Source organism: Leuciscus leuciscus, assembly GCF_965113295.1.
Source record: "Leuciscus leuciscus genome assembly, chromosome: 17".
NCBI lineage: Eukaryota > Metazoa > Chordata > Actinopteri > Cypriniformes > Leuciscidae > Leuciscus > Leuciscus leuciscus.
Window position 1 is genome coordinate 33,872,327 of NC_138741.1, and position 20,787 is coordinate 33,893,113.

At 38.2% G+C, this 20,787-nt stretch overlaps 1 protein-coding gene across 1 annotated transcript in view; it reads left to right on the plus strand.

Annotated features, from left to right (window-relative positions):
* Positions 1 to 864: 864 nt before the first annotated feature.
* Positions 865 to 20,787, plus strand: part of aqr (aquarius intron-binding spliceosomal factor) — a 74,400-nt gene continuing 54,477 nt past the window's right edge. The window contains exons 1-14 of the mRNA XM_082143404.1: positions 865 to 1,236; positions 1,335 to 1,391; positions 1,599 to 1,639; positions 2,214 to 2,249; positions 2,341 to 2,461; positions 6,838 to 6,978; positions 9,467 to 9,535; positions 10,533 to 10,633; positions 10,713 to 10,789; positions 12,224 to 12,288; positions 13,364 to 13,480; positions 15,269 to 15,382; positions 17,392 to 17,495; positions 20,424 to 20,526. Coding sequence (XP_081999530.1) covers positions 1,144 to 1,236; positions 1,335 to 1,391; positions 1,599 to 1,639; positions 2,214 to 2,249; positions 2,341 to 2,461; positions 6,838 to 6,978; positions 9,467 to 9,535; positions 10,533 to 10,633; positions 10,713 to 10,789; positions 12,224 to 12,288; positions 13,364 to 13,480; positions 15,269 to 15,382; positions 17,392 to 17,495; positions 20,424 to 20,526 — 1,239 coding nt within the window. The 5' untranslated portion in view covers positions 865 to 1,143. The remainder of the gene's footprint in view (positions 1,237 to 1,334; positions 1,392 to 1,598; positions 1,640 to 2,213; positions 2,250 to 2,340; positions 2,462 to 6,837; positions 6,979 to 9,466; positions 9,536 to 10,532; positions 10,634 to 10,712; positions 10,790 to 12,223; positions 12,289 to 13,363; positions 13,481 to 15,268; positions 15,383 to 17,391; positions 17,496 to 20,423; positions 20,527 to 20,787) is intronic.

Sequence of the window (20,787 nt, forward strand, 5' to 3'; positions counted from 1 at the left end):
TACTCTATTCTTTGCTAAAATCACTAATCATGAAATGAAAGCTGAAAAGACCTGACTATTTCAGCGATCTTGTCACAAATAAAGTTTTTTATTTTCTATATTATATTTGCTATAAGTTCACACATAAAACAACGATTTATTAATCCTCCACCGAACATTGTTCTTTTCTGCATAAATACATAAGTCTCCTGAAAATTCTCTGGTTCCATTGTTGTAATAGGCTACTGGTTCAACATTCTCATAATTGGTTGATCAAAAATCGCCTATAACTTGCACTCTAACATTTTTATGTCTTCTATGCACCAAAAGTACTGGAACCCTTTAGTATGTTTCACTATTTATTATTTTTCTGAAAGTGTCTGTAGACCGTAAATCACAGAGGCTGGCTGATGGTCCCAAAGCACAGCTGCTCAATGAAATGCTTATAGATCATTAAATGTTCATTTAACTTTACAAATCCCAATATTGAAAACGTATTTGTCAAGTTGCCAGTCATGATTACATTTATATCGCTGTCCATTTAAAAGGACAGAGGAACGTAATAGTATAATTGATAATTGATAATAGTATAATATAATAGAACATATATAATAAATAGTATTATATATTAATACACACTTATTTAGTGTTGTGGTATGAATGACATCAGTAATCACCGACAGCAGATTCTCATATCGACACCCGCCTGAAATTTTATTATATTGATTTTAATTATTTTAATAACTTATTTTAATGTGCCTGTATTGACAATCCCTGTTTCTGAAAAAAAAGAGAAAAAAAGAAAAGAAAAAATATATAGAACTGAGAACCGCTGGTATAATAAGACTTTTATTTTGGAAGGAAACTCCAAAAGCGGAAGTTGTCATTAGCCGCGACTTTCATACTTTCACATGTTAGCATACGGCTAAAGCTAGTAACGTATTCATGACGTCTCTGTTATAAACAAAGTTTGCATTGATTATCAGTATTGGTTAAGTTCACATTCCAGCGTATATTTGATCTCTTAGGTTTTCAGCAGTGAATGCTGAAAGAAGTGAATGAACCTTTCATCCGTTACATTGATATAACGTTACAGTAAGTTACGTTAGCCTGAACTAATCAGGAAGACAGATGATTATTTGATTCGCTTTCTCATCATTATTAATGATCAGTGATCGAAACATGCAGAAGGAATCGAGACTGATCAAGACCTCCGCGCCTTCAGTGACTCAGATTAACGCTGAATATGTCACTCAGGTGAGTTATGAATATGATTACTTTATGAAGTCAAACACAGTCGGTTTATTTGTGTACATCTGCTTAAATTTACCGAGTTGTGTTTTTGTTCTCTCAAGCTTTCAAACAAATACTGGGCGCCTCATGTCAAGAATAAATTACCATTTGATTCTCAGGTAAGATGACAAACGTTGTGCTTTAATTCTCCTCTTTAGCTTCAGTCTGTAGGAGTTTACAGAATATAGTATATACATTTGAATACTATAAATAACTACTTTATACTAACATATCCGGTTTTTTTTTAATCAGTGTCAGTGAGTTATCAACAAACCTAAAGTCTGGCTTTAAAGAGGATGTGACTTATAAATATTTTCTATTTTCAGGTCGTTGAAGACATTTATCAGAATGAGATTCTTAAATCAAAGTAAGAATATTCATGTTCAGTTCATGGAATGTAAAGTGCACTCATACAAAATTCACAAATGATATGCTATTATTATTACTATTGTTGTTGTTGTTATTATGCTAACCCCCCAGTTTCACAGACAAGATTTAAACCTAGTCTCAGACTAAAATGCATATTTGAGCTGTTTTAACCGTAAGCAACTTGCTCCGACAAATCTAAATGAATGCACGTTTATAAAAGACCTAATCCTGACTTAATCTAAGTTCTGCCTGTGTTTAACTTTTACTACAGAAATACCAGCTGTTTTTGTATTGTGTATGTATTGTCCATTGAAGCTAGTTTCCGACACAAAATAATGAATTGTGACTTTTTGTCTTTCAATTCTGACTTTTTTTTCATCTTAAAATTCTTAATTGCAAGATAAAAACTCCAAATTCTAAGAAAAAAAAGTCACCATTACCTTTTATCTATTTTTTAATACATTGTAGAAACAAGCTTCCATTGTATTCAGTTATTTATGTTCTATATAAAGCGCTGTAAATGATCAGTTTGACCACTTTGGTGTGTATTGACTTTGGTCTTCTCTTTTCAGATTTGCCGTCAGAAAGATTATGTTGTTGGAGTTCAGGTTGGTGTTTTCTGTCAGCAGTGTGTGTGTGTGTGTGTGTGTGTGTGTGTTACACACAGTTGTCTGAGTGATGTGCTTGTCTGTTCTTCAGCCAGTATCTGGAGAGTTACCTGTGGGTGAACTACACACCTGAAGTCTCCACCAACAGCTACCTGATGTCCATCTGCTGCATCGTCAACGAGAAGTTTCGGGAAAACGTTCCTGCCTGGGAGGTTTGTCTTCAACTCTGACTTTAAACACTCTGATGAAAAGTCAAATAAATGACACTTCTGTAGACGAACGACATTTAACAAGATGCTTCGGTCACACTTTATATTAGGTGTTTTAACCATTATGTACTTGTGAAAAAAAAAAAAAAAACTTGTTTGGTACAGTGTAGTTTTAGTGTTGATGTCTGGCTGAACACTCGTGCTGCTCTTGAAGTGGATACAGGTAAGGTTAGTACAGGGTAAGGTTTGAGGAACAGTGTAATTATAGATCCGTTGTGAATTGAAATCGAATCGTGAAATTTGTAATAAATACCCAGCCTTAAACACTACTAAAAATAATTGTGATTTTAACAGTAAAAGACTGTAAAAACGCCTCTGTAAATCCTGATAATTTGCTAACTGTAAGTTCATTATGGTGAAAAGCTGTAATGGATGAAATGGGACATTAAGCTTGAGCATTAAAGGGTTAGTTCACCCAAAAATGAAAATGATGTCAGTAATTACTCACCCTCATGTTGTTCCAACCCCGTAAGACCTTCGTTCATCTTCGGAACACAAATTAAGATATTTTTGATGAAATCTGAGAGCTGGCTCACTCCTCCATAGGCTTCTATAGACGTTATAACTTGCTGGCCCAGAAAATGCATTAAAGACATCGTTAATATAGTCCAAGTGACTACAGTGGCTCAATCTTACATTTATAAAGCGACGAGAATTCTTTTTGTGCGCAAAAAAACACAAAAATATCGACTTTATTCCACTATTCATTTCCTTCTCTCTGGGCCTCGAGTTTTTTCACGTAGTGTAATAGCGTAGCGCTTCTGTGTTGCACTAAGAAAAATATCTTAATTTGTGTTCCGAAGATGAACGAAGGTCTTACGGGGTTGGAACAACATGAGGGTGAGTAATTACTGACAGAATTTTCATTTTTGGGTGAACTAACCCTTTAAGCTTTGTATCAGTAGAAATCCAGTAGTATTATGTAATGGCCGGGCTTCCCTCCCTCATGTCCCCCTGAGACCAGAGATTTCTGTATTGTGTGTCTGGAAAAAAACCTCAGATGACGCAAAAATCGTCATTTAGCAACATGATCATCAGAGGCTTTTTTGTCCAGAGGCGAGAGACTCCAGCCAGTAGGAGGAGCTCGTTCCGCATGTGTTCAACTCGCCCATAGGGGGATCTCACCATAAAACGCTGTCTTTTCAGTTTCGAGTCGACTAGTAGCCTAGCTGTATCATTTCTCCTGATACTGACCTCTGTAACCGGTAGGCGTGGCTTGGGCCTCGTAGGGCAGCGAAGCAAGTGCATTCTGGGAGTTGTTGTCTTTCATCCACATGAGCCAAAAATACATTTTCTGGCTTTTCTCAGTCTAGAAGGCACCAACTTCTAAAATAATTTCACATTTCTACTACATAAATGACCCAATTTAAATACACATTCATCTTTCCAGCGGTGAAATATCTCTTTAAAGGGATACTTCACCTCTGGAAAGATGAATGTGTATTTAAAATGGGTAATTTATGTAGAAGAAATGTGAAATTATTTTTGAATTTGGAGTTTTCTAGACTGAGAAAAGCCAGAAAATTTATTTTTGGCTTATGTGGATGAAAGACAACCACTCCCAGAATGGACTTGCTTTGCTGCCTTAGGAGACCACTCCCAAGCCACGCCTACCGGTAAGAGAGCTCAGCAGTTAAACAACAAGGATTAGCTACTAGTGAGTCCTGGGATTTCGAGATCGCCCAAAATGTCCGGGATTCGGCTTTTGCGTTCGACAGTCGCCATTCATTATGTTTACTGTGGCGAGCAGGACAAGACTGAGGGGCGCGGGAGAACGGCGCGAGGCCGGTGGCATGATTACCGATGAGCAGGACGCGCTGCAGTCAAAGATGCACTGGTCTCGTATCTCTCACGGAGGAGCGGGAATTTTCTTAGCAATGTTAAAACGCACATCAACCGATCACTTGTTTAGCGTTCATGTAAACACTACATTCAGATTCACCAATAGGAATGAATTCAGTTAGATAGAAACAAAGGTGTGCATGTAAACAATGAATGGCGACTGCAGAAAGCAAAAGCTGAATCCCGGACATTTTGGACGATCTCGACGGCCGGACATGTCCGGGAAAAAGAGGATGGTAACCCCTACTTACTCAGCTTTCTCCACAGAACAAGAGCCTGCTAGCTTAGCTTCCAAAGAAAGACGACTGTCACTGTGTACATTCTGTGAGTGAGATCCCTCTATGGGCGGGTTGAAAACATGCGGGACAGCTCCTTCTACTGGCTGTAGTCTTTAGCCTCTGGCCAAAAAATCCTCCGATGACGCAAAATGAAGATTTTTGGGTCATCGGAGGATTTTTTCCAGACAGAAAATACATAAATCTCTCGTCTCAGGAGGATATGAGGGAGGAAAGCACGGTAATTCGAAAATACTACAGGTTTTCTACTAATACAAAGCTTAATGCTAAATCCTGAAGTATCCTTTTAAATGTACAGTAAGGGAAAAGGAAACAAAGGATCTTATTTAAAGGAACACTCCACCATTTTTTGAAATGGGGCTTATTCACCGTCTTTCCTACAATTAGATAGGTGGGCAAACACATTTTTGTCTCAGTGCATGCATTGTTTTAGTTTGGCAGCAGCACCGCTAGCTTAGCTTAGCATAATGAATGGAATCCTTTGTTGCCAGCTAGCATGTCGTGAGTAAAAGTATATTTATTTAAAACGAGTACAAATAGCAATGCAGATTAAGACTAGGCAATTCAAAAAACGGTGGAGTGTTCCCTTAACTGTAAATTCTCATGTTATTTTTCATTAAAATAACTGTTTGTCATCAGTTATGTACAGTAGGGTTTTATGTTGTTAAATGAATGTTTATGGCATTGAGTGTCGTGTGTGTGTATGACACTGTGTACAGCTTCTAGACATTAGCATTTTCTTCAGCTTGTGGAGAAGCTGCTTTTCATGCTCTTTTGATTCATCACGAGTCTCTTTACCTACTTCGTTTAAGGTGGTCATTGTACTATAAAGGTAAAGAAAATTTTTTTTTAGTAATGTGGTTTATTCAAATTATTTCTCTTAATGAAATATGCAGTTTTACAGTAAATTTAAGGTCAGTCTGTAAAACGTAAAATGTTTTTTGTATTGAGAAGTTCTGTGGTCTCATTTATAAAACTGTGCGTAAGATCCTTACTAAAAGTGTACCTGCGCCCGAAAGCCAAAAATGGCGTACGGCAAAAAATATTCAGACTTATAAAACCGTTCGTACGCCAGAACCTGCGCAGAATTCACTTTATAAATCCCAGTCAGCGGAAGATTGTGCACACGTGCGTCTCCACCCCGAAATAACCATATATGGAGCTTACAACGCCTAGTTTTACTATGCAGATCCTCATCTGCATATGATTATTCATCCACGTGATAACGTTTAATGGTACAAGACACATTACATTAATAAATGTAGTAGCCTATCCTTGCCTTGTTTTTGAATACATAAATCAAATAGTGTAAAATACATTTCAGAGAAAGTTTTTCTCAATATTTTCCACTGGCCGAATTGTATTTTTAATTGATTTATATTTTTAATGGAAACAGATAGGCCTTGGGCATTATTTGCACGAAACTATTTTCTCAGACAATCTGGTATTATCACGATAAGCAATTCTCTCTGTGGTTAAAACATTAAAACACAGCACGCCACAGGAAAAGTGTTCAAAAACATCGCATCCACAACAAATATTTCTATTGATCGAATATAATTTTTTTGGTAACTTCTCAGTAATGATTTCATGTTTAAGTGTTTAACTCCATTAATTTGAATGGCATATTTAATTGAAATGTTTATATCAGAAGTAAAACACAGTTTAAATCATTATTTTATTTATTTAAACTTATTTGCGTCAGTTTCACTAAACGGCCCAACGCGCTCGCTGGCACGGACATTTAAGAAGGGATGGATATTTGCTTCAAGTGACAGGCTTGGTGAGTGAAATTATATTTGTATTATCTTTCTGTATATGTTTAATTTTCTTTAGATTTTCTGTCTAAAAGTGACCAAAAAGACATTTAACTCCAGCTCACCATCGGTGTCGCCAAACTGCTCCATCTCCAAAACGTTCGTACGCATGGGTCAGAGTTTGCGTGCAGGTGCGCAGATTTTCCCGTCAAGTTTGTTTTAATAAATCACAACTTATGCGTCGGAAGTGGCGTACGCCTCATTCAGGGCCTGTTTTGTGCGTACGCAACGGTTATAAATGAGGCTCCTGGCAACCACAGCTGCTGATTTTACTGTAAATGTCCAGGATGTTTGTTTCCAGGCCCATCTGATCAGATATGATGTAAGTGTGACACAGGTGTTGTTTCTCTCTCTCTCTGGTCAGGTGTTCAAGCGCGCGCCCACACACTTCCCTCACTTCTTCAGGTGTGTGATGGAGTCGTGTCTGTCGGGCGAGCAGCTCGGCCTGTCGCTGAAGGAGCAGACGGTGCTTCTCCTCTTCCTCGATCACTGCTTCAACAGTCTGGTTCGTTCACATGCTTCTCATTTACTAAATCATTTTGTGTTTCTCATCACTTGGTGGCACTGTTGCTTTGGGTTTAACTGCTCTCTAGACTCAGAGCTTCGTGTGAAAAACGACAGCTTCAGTTCCAGGCTGTTCTCATCTATTTTTGGCTCGCTGCTAATTTAAGGCATGGTGTCCCGTCCCTTCAAATGGCCCATTTGCATTGTTGATTTGATCTCATTGTCTAGTGTTCGTATTAATATGCTAATAATGTAAGACTATAGGCTTTGGTGGCGATTAAAAATGTCTGTCATGAGCCTGAATAAATGCACATCTGTAATGTGTGTGAGGATGTACAGATGCTGTGAGAGGTGTCAGCGCAGGAAATTGCACCTATAGTAAAAGTTTCACACACTCTATTTTCAGTCTGTTAGCTGATATGTGTGAAGTAGCACGAGTAAGTGGCAGGAGCGCAGGGACTGTGTTTGTTTTTAACTGTATCTTGCTTGAAAGTCCTTGAAAGTGCTTGAATTTATTTTGTGCAAGAAGTTTTCTGGGAAAAAAATCCATATTATTCCCTCCGGTCCGTGAATGTGTTATTTTTCCAACACTTCGTGGCCTGTGCACACTAGCTTGCTTGATTTACGTTAGTTACGCGCATTTACACGTTACGTTAAAGGGGTATTTCACTTTAAAATGAAAGTTAACCCATGATTTACTCCTCCTCAAGCCGTCCTAGCCTTTATATAGGGAGCTGTACATATGGTTACAGGACATTACACAAGTTAAAACAAATTTAACACCTCCAGATGGCACTTTTCTCACTTAATATTTTTTTTTAAAGGCCTCCACTCTTATTTTAATGTGAAATATTGCATTTATATATAAATATATATATATATATATATATATATATATATTAGTGCTGTCAAACGATTAAAATATTTAATCGCATTAAAGTCGGCATGAAATCAAAATTGACCCTATTTACTTTGTTAGCGCATATTACTAGTCTTGTGAAGAACAATTAATCCGTGCAAGTTAATACACAGAAAATAATAGTTTGCCCTGGTAATGTTTAATCAAAGTCTGAAAAGTTACTTCCGGTCTGGAATGGCGTCCCTCTCTGATGACGTAGGCTTGACGGCTTGGTTTGGGAAACGCTTAACCACTCCCCTCAAACCGTTAAGCCTGTTTTATACTTCTGCGTCGAACTGCCGCCGTAGCTACGTCGTAGGCTGTGTGTAGCGCGCGTACCCTACGGCGTACCCTGACGTGCACCTCTCCAAAAATGTAACAACGCGTCAATTCTACGCGGACACAAGCGCGGTGATTGGTCTGCCAGAACCCCTCCCTCGGGGTTTCACATGCTCCCTAGGTGCGCGTCAACGCAGACAACGACACAGAAGTATAAATTAAAACCAACACGTTGCCTACAGCATATAGGCTCCGGCGTAGGTCCGACGCAGAAGTATAATGAGGCCTTTAGTCTGCTATGAGCAGAGATGGAGAGGAGGAGCACTAGAGTAACACTGGGAAATACGTCACAACACTGGAGAAAAGCCATTTGCAACTTCCGGTTCACGTGGACTTTAATGTCATAGTTAACTCGCAAGTAATCGCACATTTTTATCTATTCTAAATGTCCCTTGATTTCTTTTTGTCCCATTATTTTTTTCTCATTTTAATGCTCTTATCAACATGGAAAAGTGGATCGGTTTGCTTTGTGCAAATGTTTTTTTTATTGAAAACAACATGGGCATATACTGTAGTGTTCAATTTCACACTAACATTCTCACTCGGAGCAAATAATCGCGTCAGAGAATTGGCATCAGCTGTGTGTGTGCTTGGCCATCCAGTGGTGTTTCAGACTGGACGCGCTGCGATGATCGCTCAGTTCACAACGACAGAACACACAGATCACGTTGGTCTTGTCAATGGAACCATTTGGCAACTTTTTTAAAGTAAACTTTCCATTAAGAATCTTATTGGCATCCATTTCGGCGTCTCGCGCTCGCCATCCACTCAAAACGTAACGTTAGCCTACTACTCTATGACCAGCTCGCAAGCCCAAACAAGTGTGTGTACGCGGCATGCCTGTTGTTCTGTGATAAAGTTTGCTAGGCCAAAAAGAACGTTAATCTCGCGATTAAAAAAACTGACACCGTTAAAATGGGTTTCCGTTAACGCCGTTAATAACGCGTTTAACTGACAGCACTAATATATATATATTAGTTCTAATGGAAAAAAATTACTCATACATTTTTTATAAATATTGCATAGTATCAAAAAATTCTAAATAATAATACAAAAATATTATTGAACAAATATATTACATTGGTTTTCCTGGCGCGGCGGAGCCAAGTGTGACCCCTAAATGAAGAGGACCAGAGGGTTAGGTCCTTGAATCTGAGGGTATTGGACCTGGAAAGTCCTTGAAAGGTCCTTGAATTTGAGGTTAAGCAAGGAGTGGGAACCCTGTGTTTATTTGTGATGTTGTTCACTGCAGGAAGTGGACTTGATCCGTGAGCAGGTGCAGAAGCTGGTCTCTCTGCCCATGTGGATGTGTCTGCTGCCGGTGAGTACTAGTACTGCATCACACACACGTTTCATGCTCCATATGATCTCTCTCTACTAGGGATGTGCCTGAAGCCTAAAGGTCAGAGTCCCACATTTTTGTATGTGTTTTTTCGTATTCATCATTCGGTGGCTCTGAATTGTCAAAACACCTCGCAAAAATTCAATCCAATCAGAACAGCATGTGGGCGGAGTCTCGTGGCAAGTGCACAGCACCAGAGAGTAATCTTGACGTAGCTACAAAATTAAATTCACAAATATTACACCATTTAAACATTATTAAAAATACATCGGCTACTGAGTTACTAAAACAATCTTTGTCAAAGAGAATACACTTGTTTGTTCACAGTTTGAACGTTCGTGTTTCCATTTGTTTAATTTCAAGATCTGAGGTGAATTATCCACTGTTGCTTTTACAGCTACAAAGCTGGAGCACTAAATGATATTCAGAGTCACATTACACGCTTTTAACATTAAATAAAGCACATAAACAGTTCCTGAGATTATCATCGCCACACTTTGTGTTTGTTCCAGCGCGACGTCACAGAAAAACAGAAGCCGTTTCTAAAATATAATCGTCGCCGTCGCGGCTGGTTAGGACAAACACTCTCATTAACATGGAAAAGACCTTTTATCGCGCGGCGTCGTGTCTAATTAGGACACGGTGTCAGGGCCTCCGTAGAATTAGGCATTTCCTTTCCGAACATCGATATTTTCCTAAATTCTGTATTTTCCATTTCCATTTTACTGAATTGAATTTTAATAATCAAAAAGGACGTCTAATTAATTTAATTTATAAAACATTCATACATTTAATGCTTTATTAAAATGTTAAAAATAATAGTGATCTATGAAAAAAGTTAGCATTTTTTAATAAACCTCTATGACTAATAAATCTCCATGTTGCATATAAACTTTCATGCATTGCCAAGACTCCAGTCTGTTGTGTCCACTGTTTCATATGTTGGAAACTGACCACAGGTTTTGTAATTATTTAGATGCGACTGCAGCAGGAACTGAAGAAGGTCCCAAAACTGCAGAAGTTCTGGAACCTCATTAAAAAGAACTATGAGAAGATGGACCCTCCGGATATGGAGCAGTAAGACCCCCTCACACCCCACAGACCTGAAACACGTCACAACAACGTCCCGTGTGTCTCATGAACTGTGTTTCCACAGAGCCAAGAAGGAGCGCACCTTCCTCGCTGCTCTCATAAAGAAGTTCCTGCTGGTTCTCATGTCCATCCCTGCGTCAGGTAAAGCTTTTCATTCAGTTGAACACCTTAATACCGACACTCAGAGGTGAAAGTCCAGGGGTCAGAAAGGAAAAGTTTATTCCACCCATGAACTCAGCCAGATTTCTCTAATTAGTTATATCTCCTGGCTGAAGAAATGCTAATTAGCAAATCCAGGTGATTCTGAACCTGGACTTTACACCTCTGCATACACTAATGTACACTCGTGTTGGGCTGGTTTGGGCTCGGTAAGATTTTTTTTTTTTATGTTTCGAAGAAGTCTCTTTTGCTCATCAAGGGTGCATTTATTTGATGAAAAAACACATTGAAAACACTTATATTGTGAAATATTGTTACAATTTACAAGAACTGTTTCTATTTTCAAAATGTAAAGCCTGACAAAATAATACTCAAGTAATTGAAAAGTTTATCAAACCTTTAGACAGAATATAAGAAATCTAAAAAAAAAGTTTACATATTTGTGTTTTTGTTGAATATCATATTTGATACATCAGGATTTTATGGCTCATATCGAACAGTGAGAATATGAAGCTCATACTTGTAAAGGAAAAAAACACCTCAGTTTTATTCAGAGCCCCTGACCTGAGCAAAAATATGAAATTTAATGCAGATGCTGATATTTATATGGTCAAAAAGATGAAATTCTGATGCTTGTAATGTAAATCAATGAGATCTGGGATCTTTGGGTGTCCGAAACCATTGTGGACGTTATTAAATGCACTTATTCAATCTCACATTGAATTCCATTACTGGAACTGTGTTCTAGAAATAAATGTGATATTGATATGAGGGTAGTCAGGCATTGAGTCAGAGTACGCAAGTATTACATACAACAATGCAATAATAATAAAACGATGCATTGACATTTACTTTTTACTTTTGATACTTAAGTACTTTTAAAAGCGAGTACTTCTGTACTTTTACTTCAGTAAAAATGGTTCTTTACAACTTTGACTTGTAACAGAGTAATATTTGACCAGTAGTGTCTGTACTTTCACTCAAGTAAGGAAGTTGTGTACTTTGTCCACCTCGATCTGAAGGGAGACGTTTTAACAATTATAGTAAAAGGCCTTTTAATTGCTAAGTACTGGTCACTGACACCGAAAAACCCATTTTGCTGGATGTATGTAGTGCTAGACATTAAGATGGGGCTGATTTCTATTACGGTACCCATGAGGCCTCAGTGTTCCTGCCGCCCTTCAGGCTGTGACTTTATTTCTGCTTTGAGTATCTCTCTGTGTTTTCACCATCGTGTACCGTGACCCAGCTTCCCTCGCTCCTCCCATCATCCACCTGTTCGGGTCACACAAGAGGCCAGCGCGCCCTGTTTATGAGACGGCCACTCTCTCTCTTCACGGAAGAACGCCCTGTCTGTGGGAAATGAGGTGTTTCGTCAGTGGTCTAATGTGTGTGTTCTGGTTCGTGTTGCTCTAGGCTCCGTCTCCATGGAGAAGGTTCACTACTGTGAGAGATTCATCGAGTTCATGATTGACCTGGAGGTACGTTTTCATGCCAGCATTTGTTCTGCTGCTTATTTCCATTTCTTAAAGGATATCAAAGTTGGCATGAAATGAAAATTCACTGTTCATCATTTTCTAAATGCATGTTGTTTACTTGTGGATACGTTTCATTTTTACATTTTTTTTGACCTTGTAAGAATTTTTTGCAAGTTTTTTTAGTAAAAAGTGAAAGACAACATTTGGAGCATAGATAGATAGATGATAGACAGATGGATAGATGGATACGGATGGATGGATAGATATGGATGGATGGATGGATGGATGGATAGATGGATGGATGGATGAATGGATAGATGGATGGATGGATGGATAGATGGATGGATGGATGGATAGATGGATAGATAGATGGATAGATGGATGGATAGATGGATGGATAGATGGATGGATAGATGGATGGATAGATAGATGGATGGATGGATAGATAGAGTACAGATGGATAGATAGATACGGATGGATGGATAGATGCGGATGGATGGATGAATAGATAGATAGATACAGATAGATATAGATACAGATTGATAGATAGATGATAGATACAGATGGATAGATCGATATAGATAGATAGATAGATAGATAGATAGATACAGATAGATATAGATACAGATTGATACAGATAGATATATACAGATGGATAGATAGATGGATAGATAGATAGATAGATACAGATGGATAGATCGATACAGATAGATATATACAAATAGATAGATAGATACAGATAGATATAGATACAGATTGATACAGATAGATAGATAGATAGATAGATAGATACAGATTGATACAGATAGATATATACAGATAGATAGATAGATACATATAGATACAGATAGATATAGATACAGATAGATACAGATACAGATAGATACAGATAGATATAGATAGATATAGATAGATACAGATAGATGTAGATACAGATGGATGGATGAATGGACTACATATTTTCTTCTTCATTAAACCTTTACACACGGATGCGTCACAATACGAAAGAAAAGATCTGTCACTCCTTCCGTTGATGAGGACTGTACTGTGACTTCAGATGTGTGTGTGTTTCTGTCAGGCTCTCCTCCCGACCCGGCGCTGGTTCAACACACTCCTGGACGACGCTCATCTGGTGGTGAACTGCCAGCTGTCGCACCTCACCGACCGGGAGCAGGAGGGACACCTCTTCTGCCAGGTACAGCTCAGGGGAACGACAGGACACCATTCATCCAGATAACGCCACACTCGTCATAGAAATATGTGTTTACCGTATTTTCCGCACTATAAGGCGCACCGGATTATAAGGCGCACCTTCAATGAATGGCCTATTTTAGAACTGTTTTCATATATAGGGCGCACCGGATTATAAGGCGCATAGAATAGAAGATACTGCAGTCAAACGTTTGACTGGGTTTGCGTTATGCAGTGGTCACCAACCTTTTCAAGCCTAAGATCACATCCAAAGTCCAAATGTAAACCAAGATCTACCACTTGCAAAAAAAGATGAAAAAACAAGTGGCTGAGCTGTAAAACCTTGTTTATACTCGACGCGTCCGCATGAGCGCGAAGGTAATAAAAAACTAATATCCGTCTGCTCGGGCAGATTCGGCTCAAAGTCGTGCATCTTCGGATGCGGAGGCGCGCGCGCGGCAAAATGACGTCATTGTGACAGCGCGCGCGCCTCCGCATCCGAAGATGCACGACTTTGAGCCGAATCTGCCCGAGCAGACGGATATTAGTACATCTCATCACACCGGCACCCAGTTTGCGCGTCTAAATCAGTTGTATGGTCTGGTGTTCAGTCTAAAACAAAACAGTTGCGTCAAGTATAAATGCCTCGTCTGTTTGGGGAGGTGCGCGGGCAGTCAGCGGAGGCTCGCGCTCCGGTGCCAGGCGAAAGTATAAACAAGGTTTAAGTCAGCGGTTGTTTTACAGACATTAATATAAGGCGCCAGATCCATATATAAGGCGCTCCGGATTATAAGGCGCACTGTCGTTTTTTGAAAAAATTAAAGGCTTTTAAGTGCGCCTTATAGTGCGGAAAATACGCTACTTTACAGGGTCAAATGAACATCTGATTCTGCTCTGAGTTTGAGTCGCATTAACAAACATTAAACAAACATCTTCACATACTTGGAAAAGGTCCCAAAACTGGGGACCTTTTCCCAGTTGTGAAAAAAAAAAAAAACGTTTGCGTCAATACAAACATTGCTTAATTTTGAAGTAAGACAGCCATAGGTATCAGTTTTGTAATTTTACATTTGTAATGTATCATAAATTATTAAATTATTTTTCTTCATTTTTTTTACTGTGAAATATTACAATAATTAGTTAATTAATAATAATAATAATTATTATTATTATTACTACTTTATAGTCATATTGGTATATAATCAATAACTTCTACAGACAAGCACAGCAAACCTGAAGGATTAATGTAATAATTATAATAATAATGTAATAATTTGCAGTTAGGGATGCAGTGATATAGAAATTGTAGCCAAAATGGATAACCAATATGTAGTGGAAAATGTTTTACTCTATAAAAAAACAACTGCAGAAAACAATCTTTCTGTCCCACAATCATTTAACAAATGAGCCAACAATGAAACAAAAGAATAAAAAAAGTATACATGCCGATGTGCAACAAATATTAATAAAACAAAGAATAAAGAAACAAAATGCCTGTGCTGTAGACTAAAACAAATCTTACGGACTCGGGAGTAAACGTTTCTTTTACTTTAGTGTGTTTAAATATAGGTATGCTGATTTGAAATAATCATAATTTGGCTGTAATGTACCAGCTTACACTAATCAGGCTGGTTTGAGAACATTAAAAAGTCATAGTTGTCCGCTGATGTATTGATATGACTGTTTCTGTTCTACTTCAATGATTTTTTTTTTAAAACACAAACAACGTTTGTGAGGCTTTTTCAACGGTTTATTCTACTTGACGATATCATTGTTGTGTTGTTGTGTGAAGCTGCTGGACATGTTGAAGTTCTACGCTGGCTTTGAGATCAGTGATCAGACTGGGAACGCCCTCACACAGAAGGAGATGACCACACTGCACTACGACAGGATCACCTCTCTACAGGTAAACGTCCCTTTACTCATGGAAAGCCTGCCAATATGAGGGGATTTTAACATGGTGATTCCCAGGCCTGGAAAAGTCATGGGAATTTATACAACCTTGAAAAAAATCCAAGGAAAAACATGATTAAAAAAATTAAATAATTTGGCTTCCCCTTTAATAGTTGACTGAACATTGGACAAAATTTTAGTCAGTCACGGAAAAAAACTGGCCTGGATAAACACCGGAATTGGTGAAGATCGTTATATAAGATCGTTAACACGGCTGATCCATGTGGAAACGTTGTGCGGAAAATCCAAAGTCTGGGAGCATTTCGAGAGGGTCAGGAATGACCACAAAACAGGCAACCTCAAACATGACTTCTCATTTAAAGCATGCGAGTCGTAGCCTAAAGGCCCTTTTTCACTGAACGTGACGTGATAAAGCGAGGCTAATCCCTGCAAAACGTGAAATGATAGTCCTTCTGCTAATTCGCGCCTGCACGCTAGGTGGCGCTGACTGTCCTCATGCATGTATCTCGTAGGTTTTTCTGTTTGCCTTTAACGTCGTCTGCGGCACAACATGCAGCATTCAATTAGCTTAAAGTTTGGTACTACACCAGAAACACAAAATATCTATAATGCTTACGAGAATACATCATAAAAACACAAAGACAAGAGAGGACAGTGCTCTTCATAACGCATAAATCAGTGGAAAATGAAGAAAAGTGATGATCTGTATATAGAAATATTCAAGTAAACGTGAGAATAAATCTCTTCTCAGACACCAATGATAACAAGAACTCAACGTCCATTCTCTTCTCTCTTCCGGAATAGTTTCCTTCAGTGTTTAGACAGGTTTTCAAAACAGCGCCACCTACCTCACACTTTAGTGCAACAGCAGCGGTTCGGGTAAGCTTAAAGGGATACTCCACTTTTTTTGGAAATAGGCTCATTTTACAACTCCCCCAGAGTTAAATGGTTGAGTTTTACCGTTTTCGAATCCATTCAGCCGATCTCCGGGTATACTCTCATTCCTGCGTAATAATCAAGAAACTTTGCTGCCGTACCAGCAGGCGTAGTCCAGCAGGCGTAATGATATGACGCAGCGCCTGAAAATAGGTCAGACAAACTTAGTCCCGGTCACGTTGGACGTTACCGAGCTGGGGACTATTTCCAGGCACTGCGTCATATCATTACGCCTGCTGGACTCATGGTACGGCAGCAAAGTTTCTTGATTATTACGCAGGAATGAGAGTTTAGTTCCTAGCCATATCAGCCTAGAAAATCACAACTTTACATTTTCTGTCGGTCTTAGTACACGATGTAACTACAGAAGAGTCAAGTTTTAAATAGGAAAAATATCGAAACTCTTTGGACATTTTTTTGAGAGAGATGCTAATGGTCCTGTCCGATTCAATGATCTATGCTAAGCTATGCTAAAAGTAGTACCGCCAGACCCGGAGATCGGCTGAATGGATTCGAAAACGGCAACTGTTTAACTCTGGGGGAGTTGTAAAATGAGCCTATTTCCAAAAAAAGTGTAGTATCCCTTTAAATCTTAACTGGACGGCTCGTTTCATCGCCGGGCAACGGGGACAAAAAAGCGACACACTGGTCGTAAATAAAAAAATCTCGCCACGATTGATCGGGGGCGATCAATTACTTTTTTCCTAGGACAGCCATAAAAAAATAAAAAAATCATGTTTTTCCTTGGATTTTTCCAAGATTGTATAAATTCCCATGACTTTTCCCAGGTGTGAAATTCTGCAATTATCATAGCAGCTTTTTAAAAACAAATTGCAGTGCATATTTATGACACTGTATATCGTTTGTGTTAAATTAATCTGGAAAAACATTTAAAATACAAAAAACACTAGTCAACCACACTGAGGGTTGGATGTTTTCATGTGGGTTATATTTAAACAAAAGACTGATCTGTAACACTCATCTGGTCCGTGACGATTCATTGGTTGGCTATGATGAAATCTGTCAGATGCTTCTGAAACTTGAAGTTGTCTGTTTGTATTTCAGAGAGCAGCGTTTGCTCATTTCCCTGAGCTCAATGATTTTGCCCTGTCTAATGTGGCCGCCGTGGACACGCGAGAGTCCCTCACCAAACACTTCGGCCACCTCAGGTAAGAGACACGAGGAGGCTGCAGATGTTAAAGTCCCCTTGTAGTCAATCATTTTATCACTTAAAACTCATCTTTGATCACCAAAATAACATTTAAACATTTTTCCTTGAAAAATGTCTTCTTGTCTTAACCCCTTAACTGTCACTCCCCTTTTTGAGAATTGACATTAAAATGCACTATTCAAGCTTAAATGGTTGTAATTCAAGAATGCTTTGGAGTATAGACCTAAGTTTGGTCTTGTTTTAAAGGGAAAAAATAGCAGATTATTGCTGAAGTGAAAAACGTATGGAAGTTTAAATTTACATTAAATCAAATATAATTTATTTAATATTTTTTCTTTTATATAAAATATATATTTTACAAAATATTTTTACTATAAAATCAAAGCCATATATCTAACGAAGTTGTGTTCTAAATTTGAAGTTGATATCACAAAAATGTAAGTTCCCATGAGATTTTGTTTAGGCGTAATACCAGAAATAGCCACCGGGTGACATACATTCCATTGAATTTAATTGTATGCATTCTGCCATAACAAATTAATACATTTCTGTCCAAATATCACTTCTGTCACAAAATATGGAACCTTGAGACTCAGACCTAAAAAAAAGTGATAAAAAGATAATATTATATTTTAGAGGATATGTATATTATAATTTTTAGAGGATAATATTATTTTATAATTTTTTTATTGACAAATACTAGATTATATGTTATATTATGAACTTTTAGCATGAAAACCAACGTTTCCATTATTAAAAGTGTGTGTGCGTCAACTTTTTGTGACAAAGGTCAAAACTGTAGATTTGTTGAGGTGCACTCTTGTCATAAATTCATCTATTTCTGTTCCTACATAATTTGTAACAAAAAACAGTGCTAAAATATCTATTTAGGAGCCTTAGACCTTTCCAACGATATATATAGTTTGTCATGATTAGGTTAGGATTTAATTGTAATATATTGAAGTAAACTTAAACGTCCCGCTACCGGGACGGTGACAGTTAAGGGGTAGGAGTAGTTCACTTAAAAAGGAAAATTAGCCCATGATTCAAGTCAAGTCAAGTTTATTTGTATAGCGCTTTTCACAATACAGATTGTATCAAAGCAGCTTCACAGTATTAAATTAAAATAATACAACAAAGTTTGTTTCAAGAGGAATTTATTGATTGATAAAATTAAATTAAATATCCCCAAAATATCCCCAATATTTACTCACCCTCAAGCCATCCTAAGTGTTTATGACTTTGAGTTATATTAATAAATATCCTGACTCTTCCAAGCTTTATAATGGCAGTGGATTGCAACCCGCAGATTAGTATACGCGGTTCCATGAATATGCAAATGAGCCCCGCCTCCACTCACTCACTCAGCTCAGAGATCCACTGGTTGACGATCACACGTTGATCTGATTGGTTACAAGGTAGTTTGTGACGTCAGAAACACCAGCGATTTCAAAGCGTGTTTTTGAGACTGTCTTTGGTTCACTGCAGTTTTAAGGAGAAAATACTCAGCAATGCTGTCGACTTATGAACTTACACATGGTTTGTAAAAACTGCACAGACATATAAACAACATTAAAAGCTTGATTTTCACCGTAGGGGGACTTTAAATGTGATATTATCTTCATGGAGAGAGTGAGATATGGCCCATTACATTAATGGCTTTTGTCATTGATAGTAGTCTCTTAACTGCTGACACGGGTCCTGCCATCATGGAAAACACAGAAACGTATGCGAGTTTCAGAACTGCATTTGTCAATTATTTCTTTGATTTAAATAAAAACATATTAATTATTAAAAAACAGTGTTAATTAAAAAAATAAAAAAACATGTAAAATGCATTATATATTATGTAATACATTTTAGTCCATTATAAAAAAAAAAAAAATTCCATTTCCTGCCCAATGTTGTCCTCCAAACTCGTAGTGAATATATCTATGTAGGCTATGCTGAAGAGCTGCACGATTAATCACTTGAGTGAGTGGAGGCGGGGCTAATTTGCATATTCACAGAACCGCGTATACTAAATGACTACGATTCAGCTATTTCTATTAAACTTTTGAAAAGTACGATCACAGCGAGCATTCAGTTGTCATGTATAGATATGAAACCGCTTCACAAACGAAGCACTGCTGTTTCTGCGGACTGATTTACTCCAACTCTGAGTGAACTCTCTGCTCCTCACCACGGGGCTTCTCAGGCGCTGCGAGCAAATCACTCCGCCCAAGTAGCAGTGCTTCGCCTTCTGAGAATATAGTTCCCAGTATGTATACGGTTAGAAGATGGCTGTGTCTCATGTATGGACTTATCTAACTCTGGGGGATACGGTGAATAAGCTAAAGTCCCAAAAAGAGGTTATCCCAAAAATCTAGATTTATCATTTCTGAACTGCTAGAAAGTGTAAGCATTCGCACTGCAAAAAAATGCTGTACTTTTCCAGAAGATGCGTAACAACGCCCCCTACCACAAAACACGGAAAGCCGGAAAAACTCGTCAATGGCAGGGAAAGAGTTAAAACATCCTGTTCGTTGTCAGAATACCCAGTTTTATCCCTCTTTTCTTGTTTACATTTGTCCAGATATTTTATAAAACAGGCTACTAAAAACATAATGACATTAGTGGCGGATGGAGGATGTCATGATATCTTATATAATCAGAAGTGCAAATGAAGTATGACAATTTGCTTATTTGATAGATTTAGAAAAACTCAAATGCTTTGGTTTTGCAAATGATTTAAATTGTGAATTGGTTGTTTGCCAGTTATTGATTTAAAATGATGATGACTTTTGTTCAAGTAGTGTACAATATTTATAACGTGTGAATGAATGCCTGTTATTAAGGCAACCTTCTTTAGCTTGTTTCTGAAACCACACTGTCCGCTTCTGTTCATCTTTGACCCACTTTTCCCTCTTCATCTCTCTGCCTGTAGTCCCAATACCCTCCACCGGGTGTCGGCATACCTGTGTCTCCTGCCAGAGCTTCCAGAAGGAGAAGAAACGTCCTACGAGAAAGAGTTCCTCCTGGAACTGCTGGTAGGCACATCTTGAAATATGGTTATTTAAGAAATGCTTGTTTCTAAGGCTGCACTGAGAGGAAAAATGAGGAGAAATGAAGATAGCAAATGTTTCGTTCAGTACTGGCAAGTCATAAAAAAATAGGTCTATTTACTAGAACATAAACAAACGAGTACATTTTTGTGTTGTTTACCCTACACCCTTGCCTCATTTAGCATACGCGGTTCTATGAATATGCAAATGAGCCCCGCCTCCACTCACTCACTCACTCAGCTCAGA